At 45.2% G+C, this 9,365-nt stretch overlaps 1 protein-coding gene across 1 annotated transcript; it reads left to right on the top strand.

Moving 5' to 3' along the window:
* Positions 1–1,089: 1,089 nt before the first annotated feature.
* On the top strand, positions 1,090–8,963 carry smpdl3b (sphingomyelin phosphodiesterase acid like 3B). Its single transcript, XM_006631383.3, has 8 exons — positions 1,090–1,639; positions 2,994–3,207; positions 3,800–3,897; positions 4,817–4,960; positions 5,228–5,397; positions 6,542–6,722; positions 6,971–7,104; positions 8,030–8,963. Exons 1-8 carry the CDS (start codon positions 1,570–1,572, stop codon positions 8,393–8,395), a joined length of 1,377 nt encoding a protein of 458 aa, XP_006631446.3. The 5' UTR covers positions 1,090–1,569; the 3' UTR covers positions 8,396–8,963.
* The last annotated feature ends 402 nt before the right edge of the window (positions 8,964–9,365 follow it).

Below are 9,365 nucleotides of genomic sequence, written 5' to 3'. Positions count from 1 at the left end.
TCGCCAGTGTTTCCAGTTTCTTCTCTCATGTCTTTTACAGTTACGAAAGCAAGACTCCAGTTCCACCACAATTTGATACTTAGGTAAACACTAAACAACTCTTCATGTTAAAATGATAAAGAAAACAGAGTAATACTTCAAAAATGTAATAAAAGGCAAGTTATTAAACAGAAGTGCTAGCCGATTTAAAGCAGAACTCAAGAGCTGTGGTACTGGACTCCTGTCTTTACTTCCTCTGTGTTCTTCCTCTTCAGGACTGTCCCTCAGCTCTTCATTAAACTCGCTGTGTGCACCTGGACCCCCTACAACACACAGTCTGACGCAGTCACACAGTACACAAAGCACACAAAAACAAGTATTGTATGCACAAAAAGGTTACAGACACACAAAGTCATAGATGAGAAGAACGGCAGGGGAAATGATACTGAAATTCTAAAAAAACAAAACAAAACAATGCCAGTATCATAATACTATGAAGTCCCCCAGGTGACAGGACGTGTCTTTCTGGTCAACAGAAGATTCTGCTTTGACCTGTCTGACAATTACCAATTCAGTACTTGATTTTGTATCACGTAATGCAACACTGCCACCAAATACTGGATTTGTACATTACTGACAGGTGAGGTATAATTCTCCTTTGAATATTCCCCCTATCCAACCACTGTATCCTACTCAAAAAGATTAGGGGTGTCACCTGGGCATCCTGGCCAAATTTCCCATTGGCCCTCACCAATCATGGCCTCCTAATAATCCCCATCTGTGAACTGGCTTCATTGCTCTGCTCTCCTCCCCACTGAGAGCTGATGTGTGGGGAGGGTTCTGGCGCACTATGGCTGCTGTCGCATCATCCAGGTGGACTAAAGAGGCGATTGCGAAACTAGAGGCATAAAGCACGTGCTGAAGTAGCTGGCCTCCCACGAAAACAATTCTCCTTGTAATCACAAGTCTGTGCCGCTAGGTGACACTGTAACAATTTGCTTTACGCAGTCACGCTTTTATTCAATTAGTTTTTAGAATGTGAAGATTTTGTAAACGCTGATTAAGGATTCAGAGAAACGAATCAACCACGAATCTCAGATTACACATTTGTAGAAATATATTTTTTTTTGCCAAATGTCAATTACCATGTCTCGTATTTTTAGACCCTACTCTGTTATTCTACATACTATGGTCGGAGATACTTTCCATAACCATAAAGGTCGCAGCTACATTTCTGTTTAAGTAGTGGTTCTATCTAAGTCGAGCTATTTTTTTCCCTTTCTCGCTAGGGACGAAACTGTACAAGGCTGGATAAAATAATAACAACTTTTATTGCTGGACGTCACGAAGACGAACTTTATTTCTCTGCTCAGATAAAGCGAAAACGGCCAGAGTCAATTTTTAAAAGCTCCGCTGTAATACATCAAACTCGAAATCACGTGAGGCTTATCTCCCTTCTGCATATAACTCGATATGCATGTTTTATAGCAGCTGGGGAAGAGCGCAGAGAAAAGTTCGACCGGTTCCCATTTCATTTTGGAAGGCTGTCCTCCGAGCTCCGTTTTGCAGGACGAGACATTGCGGGCTAAAATGACTCCATTGAGGAAAAGCATTACTTTGTGCCTACTTTTCAGCTTCTGTCGGGGACTGTCTGCTCTCGGTGAGTCAGATCTGAAAGCCTGCTTGTCTAATTAGTTCAGATGTTTCCAAGCTAGAGTGACAAGTAGGGTCCTGATGCCAAACTGTGTTTTCAAGTTGTGCAGTTATGTGCGAATCCCAAAGAAAGTAACAGAGAAGCGAGGATTTGGTATTTTAAGAGCACTGCCAAGATTCACATGTGTTTTTCTTGGGAGTACCGGACAATCAGAGAGGGCTATGTATGGTGGGATTGAATCTTGAAAGCAATGAGAAAATATTCTTTAGATGTGTTAAATATATTTGAGTCCACCTTGCTAGCAACAATGATAAGCCGGGCATTGGTGTTTCACGCACTGTTTCCTGGCTATTAAAAAAATACCAGCTACTGAGATTCTATTGAATCATATTTTCAACAGGATGACACGATGTCAGTTACGGTAATTCGGTATGGTACAAAGCTAAGCGTCCATGTTAGACTTATTTTGTTATAAATCTGTGTATTATTATTCACTGTGTGAAAATGACATTGCTACTGTATATGCAGTCTCTTAATTTCTGCCTCATCTACAGTATATACTGTTCTTATTTTGTTGCTCAGAGCACAAAACGAATCCAAGTCAGTTTTACTATTTTCAAACGTGCAATTCGTACGTCCAGTATTAGCCTCTGCTACAACACTTCTGTTTCAGTATCGGTATATATTTCTCTTTAATCAGAGATAATGTATAACAACCTTTCTAAATAGGTAAGCGTAAGCCTTGAACAGGTGGACGCATTTTCACAGTTCTCTTCAAGTTCGCCTTACACTTTCAATATATTTGTATCCTGAACACCTGTACGGAGCCTTCTACAGCTCTGTTGTATGGCTGGAGATGCCAGGAAGTCCTGAATTACTGCAGCACCGCTTCAGTCGCAGCTGTGCAGCTTTTGCTGAAGGATACTCTGAGCGAAACGTGGTAGATGTGGACGTTGCTCACGTGGTACTGTTTTGCTCCTACAAGTTTAAAAATTTGTTCACACCTCTTCTATATCGTTAACAAGTTAAATGAAGAGACTGTGTATAAAAACTCAGACCTGTAAAGTTACATTCAAAGTTTTCCGACATGGCTAGACCTGATTTACATTTGAATTGTTAATTCGGTTGTTGCATTGTTAGCGGTGCCTGATTGTTAGATGGTGCCTGATCTGATCATCATCTGAATTCTGGGAGGTGGGGAACAATCCGCTCACAGAAAGCGACGCAACTACAAGTCTCTTGCAATGTAAGACTCTCGGGAAAAATAAAATCCCATTTTGTCCTCCCATTGGTACGGGCCTTTACACCAGATACGCCCAAGGTTAGGATTCAGGGACTCCTGCATGTTAATGTCTTTCAGGTCAATTCTGGCACATCACAGACCTCCACTGGGACCCAAAGTACAAGGTGACAGATGATCCCAAGACCGTCTGTCCATCCAGTGGCTCCCAACCTGTGCCGAATGCTGGGAAGTTTGGGGATTACCTCTGCGACTCTCCCTGGGCTCTGATCAACTCCTCCATCTGTGCCATGAGAGACATCCTGCCTGACCCAGATTTTATTGTCTGGACTGGGTACTGACGCACCTCTCAGAAATCATCACCAATAGCCACTCGTCTTTCCCTAGTGCTTTCCAGCAAGTTAACATTCCTTAATTTTGTCCTCTCCAAGAAAACACATGAGCACAATGAAGTCTGGCACTGCAAAGCGGAAAGTGATCAAACTTTTTGGGGCAAAATAAAATCAGTACGAAACAGGCTGCCTTCTGCACATGGGAAGTATTTCTGTTTCCCCCACTTCAAAGGGTTTGAAATAGAATCCCAGCTCTCGATCAGTGACCCTGTTAGCCCATTATTTGGCTTAAGCAAAAAGCCTTGTTTTTATGTGTTTAGTTTAAAATGGAGAACAGAAAACAAGTTTGCAGGCGAAAAGGTTTACGTTTTCAGCTCTCTTTTCCAGGGGCGTTCACACAGGCAAACATCACGAAACGAGAGCGGCTGTGCAGTCAACAGTCACTCAGGGGAACAGTGAGGCCAGATGGGCAGAGATCGCTGGGGTTGAGCCCCTTCTATCTTCTCTCTTTAGTTTGGGATGACTAGAGCAAGGCAGTTGATGGAGAGAAGGGCAGCTCTGAGCAGTCCTTTCACGAGCGTGTGTTCTTGACAGGGATGACACACCTCATGTGCCTAACGAGCAGCTGGGGGAAGAAGCTGTCCTCTCCATCATTGGTAACCTCACAGACATCATTCGGCAAGTGTTTCCAGGTAAGTCCCCAAGGACTGCTTTCATTGTCTATCCAAACATGGAAAACTAGAACAATATATATACACACACACCACTGTTGGACCTCCATCTGGAATACTGGACCATACAGTTAATAGTCATAGTGCATAGTACCTATTTAGAGGATCTATTTCCTACAGAATAGTGCAAGACGTAGACCTGGGCCACTATCTGCATGGACTTTGTATGTTCTCCCTGTGTTCATGTGGTATTCCTCTAGGTGCGCTGGTTTCCTCCCACAGTCCATAGACATGCTGGCAGGTTAATTGGATCCTGGCTAGAGTGTGTGCACCTCTGAGTCTGGAGTCCTGTTGCTTGCCAGGATAGGCTCCAGCTCTCCCGGGACTTTGTATTGGATAAAAGCTGTTCGAAAATGGAAGAATTGATGAATGGATGGTGCGAGACTAGACCATACCATAATGCAGCTCAGATACAGTACGCTCCACAATTGTCTTAAGCACAGTGCTGGATGGAGGGCTTATGAAGCCCGGTCAGCAGTGTCACAGTATGGCCCATAAGAGTTTCCTCTGAGCAAATCTTAAAATACTCGTGCTGTTCCACAGTCACTTGCTGACCTCTTCCAGCACAAGAACACAGCCAATGGCAACAGCAGAGTTCGGCAGCACGTCTTTCCATGGGTCCCAGCAAGCCACGTCAGCTCCCATGGCTTGCTCTGGCAGAGTAGGGTGCCTCGGCTTCCCCTTGATAAGATAGTAATTGCAATGTAATTGTGAAGATTTAATTGGTTCACAAGGCGTCCAATTAAGGACTTTCCTCCCACGTGTCAGAATGCCCGCCAGAGAGAGAACTGAAGCGAACATAAATTGAAGGCTGAACGCAGAAATGTAATGGCGTCTGGTGAACCTGGAGTTGCTAAGTGTCTCTGTTTGCCCGCTGTAGATACCAAAGTCTACTCTGCTTTGGGCAACCATGACTTCCACCCCAAGAGCCAGCTGCCTGGGGGGCCCAACTACATGTACAACAGGACCGCCGAGCTCTGGCAGGCCTGGCTGGAACCGGAGTCTCTGCACACCTTCAGGACAGGTACCAGGAAATCGGACATCATGAGGAGCTGCTCCGCTTCCCTTGGGATTCGAAGCCCGTATGGAAATGACTGTTGTGGCAATGATCAGTATCAGCAATAGAGTTAGCATTTCAATCAGATTTTCATTGTTTAGTGTTACAAATTTAAGTTGCACTAAGTAATTAGCGTCGCACATTGGGCCAGGATGGTGGTGCTGGAATTAAAAACAAAGTAAAGTTAAATGTGGATTTCCCAGCATGCTGTCTGTAATCTCATTCTTTCATCAGGTGGATACTACACAGAGAAGCTGCTAAACCGTACTGGTCAGCGAGTAATCATCCTCAACACTAACCTCTACTATGACCAAAACACGCAGACTGCAGAGCTAGAGGACCCAGCTGGCCAGTTCAAGTGGATGGACAATGTACTGACCAAGGCAGCTGTTGATCAAGAAAAGGTCAGCACAGGAAGTACAAGTTTGGTTACATAACTGGTTGCTTGTTTGCTAAGTGACATCTTGAAAGTCTCGCACTGTCATCAAATCAATTTTTCTTTGATGGACCCAAGAAAAGCAGCCCTCTAGTTTTGAGTTCTGTGATCTGTCCAGAGTCTGACAATGATATTGTTGAACTGTGACTCTGCCAGGACTTTGAATGCCTCAGTTAAATGTGTTTCATAATCAGATGCTATAGCTGGTAGAGGCTCAGTCACAGAATATGTTCAGCAATCATATACTGTATGATTAAAAGTGCAGGCAGTACTGTAAACCCCAGAGTTAGGATTAATTAGCATTACAAATATTTCACAATTAGAGCAAGTAAAACAAACAAACAAAACAATTCCTTACACTTTTCTGGACACTCCACTCAAAAGCGCTTTACAGGTAATGGGGACTCCCCTCCACCACCACCAGTGTGCAGCCTCACCTGGATGTTGAGATGGCAGCCATAGTGCGCAAGTACACTCAGCACTTATCAGCTCACAGCGGGGAGGAGAACAGAGTGATGAAGCTGATTCATAGATGGGGATTAGTAGGAGGCCATGATTGGTAAAGGCCAATGGGAAATTTGGCCTTGACGTTGAAAAACACCCTGGGATTTTTAATGAACACAGAGAGTCAAGACTTCGGTTTTATGTGTCATCCAAAGGTCGGTGCCTTTTTACAGTATGGTGCCCCCATCACTACACTGGGGCATTAGGACCCACACAGACCGCAGGGTGAGCACTCCCTACTGGCCCACTAACACCTCTTCCAGTAGCAACTTTAGCTTTTCCCAGGAGGTCTCCCATCCAGGTACTGACCAGGCTCACACCTGTTAAGCTTCAGTGGGCTGCCAACTGTGAGTTGCTGGTTAACATGGCATTTAAACAATTAACTGACTTCATTAGACTCTTCTAGACATAAACCATTGTTCTAAAGCAAGCAAGATCTGGCTTAGATTATCATGGAATGGAGTTTATGGTGAATCTATTGTGGGAGGTAAAAGGATATTATTAAATCCAATACTTCTGCCAATTGCAAACATCTTTGCCGAAAGTCTTCACTCCATATATTCCTTTATATTCCTGAAATTTGCTTCCCTGCTTCTGTGTGCATGCAGGTCTACATCCTAGGACACGTGCCTCCGGGCTTCTTCGAGAAGAAGCGTCTGAAAGCGTGGTTTAGGCCCCAGTTCAACAGGTACTACCTTCAGCTCATCCAGAAGCACCACGGAGTTATCGCCGGCCAGTTCTTCGGTCACCATCACACCGACAGTTTCCGCATGTTCTACGACTCCAATGGTACAGAGACTTTCCCTTTGTTTACAAATGGCTCTTATAAAGAAGGACAGGGTTTAGGTAGAGTTTGATTGATTTAGGTTTAGATTCAAAGAGGTGTCGTGCATGTTCATTACAGAATTTAACTGGAGAACTATTATTTAATAAAGCAAGAAAGTTGCAATGTGGTAACAGTTAGAACGCCTCTCCTGTTCCTCTCCTTTTTCTGACCTGGTTGCTTCTGAAACATGTCTCTCCTGTTCTCTATGCAGGGACTCCTATCAGCACCATGTTCCTGGCTCCAGGAATCACCCCCTGGAAGACCACTTTGCCTGGCGTGAAGAATGGTGCCAACAACCCAGGGATCCGAGTCTTTGAGTATGACCCCAGCACGCTGCTCGTACAGGTATTTCAGCATGAACCAGAGGGGAACAACTGTGATGAGGTGCATTTACAGCTGAGAGCCAACACTTAGGGATTGCCTTCTATATACACAAAGGGTGGCCAGAGAGTGGAACAACCAATATGGTTGAAACTGTTCAAGAAATGGCTGGACAAGATCCTTGCATTAATTAAAATTAAAGATATGACTTATACACAAACTAGACCCATGAATACAGGAAGCAAACCTGCTGTGACTGGTTTCAGAATTACATCAGAATCTCAAGTGAAATGTCAATAGTCAGGGCAATTCAGGAACTAAGACCCACGTGTGAATGAAGCTGCTACTTTAAATGGGTTGCATGGACCAAAGGGCCTCCTCTCGTTTGAAATCTTTCCCGTGTTCCTGTGTTTCGGTGAAGTTCAAACTTTGCACTGATCCTGATCTTGAACTACTGTGCTTCATGTTGCGGAAACCATTTTTCTTTTGCCTCTTTCTTCTTCTACCCCTTGGATGAAACTACTTTGCTGACACCTGATCTTGCCCATAAACTAGCTCTTATCTCTTATTATTGCACTTTAATACGTCAGTATGACGGATATATTACACTGTTACACATTTATTAAACGGTGGGTTGTATCAGCAGTGTTTTAAGTAATGCATTTCCCCTTCTTCATAGTCTGTGATTCTACAGCTCTGTTCCACCTTGAATTGCAATCTGAGAAGCCAAATGGCTTCATAAAAATTGATTTTAACACTTGTCTTGATCCTGGAGGGACAGTCAGTGTGTCTGCAGGTCTTCAAGCTCCCTGCAGAGCTGGAGGAGCGGTTGAGATTGGTCCGATAAGGGGTGAAATGAAAACCCGTAGACCCGCTCCCGGATCAGGACTGGACAGCCCGTGAAGTCGCGTCACGCCACTGACCCCTGTTGCCTCTGCTGCCGCCCCAGGACATGGTCACGTATTACCTGGACCTGACCCGCGCCAACCTGGCCGGGGCGCGCTGGGAGAAGGAGTACCGGCTGAGCGAGGCCTTCCGCTCGCCCAGCGCCTCGCCGGCCGCCATGCACGGGGTGCTGCGGCGCCTGGCCCGGGAGCCCTGCGCCCTGCAGAGGTACCACGAGCTCAACTCCGTCGGCTACGACCCCTCGCCCTGCGACGCGGCCTGCCGGGCCGACCACGTCTGCGCCATCCGCGAGGTGGACTTCCTGGGGTACGAGCGCTGCCTGGCGGTAGAGGGGGCGTCTCCGGCGGGGCTGCGGCTGCCGCCCCTCCTGCTGGTTCTCCCGGTCACACTCCTGGGGGCTGTGGTGTAGCCCAGGCGGTTCTGGTAGCCCTGGTAGGAACCCCAGCACTTACAGCTGATACCAAAGCAAACAAGTACGTTCAGCTGCAGTCCCATACTCTTCAATTCCATCTCACGCCACTGCCTACAGACAACTCCCAGGATCCCGTTTTCCAGTTTTCTATTCTCTAGGTTTGTGGCAGATGTAATTACTTAAGATCCACATGGCCGATTCCCAGTTTTCCCAAACCACACCCGCAGCTACACAGATAACACACATTTTGGAATGTTTTGCTGCATTTATTCCTGTGCAAAGGGCATCTTTCAACAATCGTGTAGATGCTCCTTTGGAGAATGTTCACCAGAGACTATTTCCACTATCAGGGTTTTATTTCAGCTTTAGCTGGTGCACTTGAAAGGCAAGTACAGAAATTGAACATTGCACATGAGATAAGGACTTCTCTCACCTTTGATCCCTCTCTCGTTTCCCTGAAGCCGAAGAGGAAAGCGATCCGAACTGTTGCCTTGTGAAAATGTGCCGTGTTAATTGTAGCTGAAGACTGGTCAATAAACTGATAAAAGCTAATACTTTGAGGGCACACACAGTCTGACTCTGTATTTGTCTGGATGGTGTCGGCAGCTAATAAAAGTGACAGCTCTTTAAAGAAAGAGGGAACTAAACTCAAGTACAGCCTATTAGTAAACTGTACAGTACAACAGCTTACCTGCCATTCACACTGGCTGGAGATATTCATCTGAGAACCTAATTATTGAATGAAGGGCAGGGTTAAGTACACCTGGTATTTTATGTACACCATGTAGAATTTAATTCATAGAAATACTGACAGTATTAGAGCATCCTCCATTGTCTTTTGCAGTCAGTTTCTTAGTACTATAAAACTCTTAGAGAGAAAAACACTAGTGAACTCCTGGGCTCTTTTTTAATGGCTGTATTACAGACTTACCATTGGTGCTTAACCCCATAGAAAAAAACAGCACAT

This window comes from Lepisosteus oculatus, chromosome 11, assembly GCF_040954835.1.
Source record: "Lepisosteus oculatus isolate fLepOcu1 chromosome 11, fLepOcu1.hap2, whole genome shotgun sequence".
Classification (NCBI taxonomy): Eukaryota; Metazoa; Chordata; class Actinopteri; order Semionotiformes; family Lepisosteidae; genus Lepisosteus; species Lepisosteus oculatus.
Note: the sequence above shows the minus strand (reverse complement) of the source record. Positions and strands in the feature narration are given on the sequence as shown.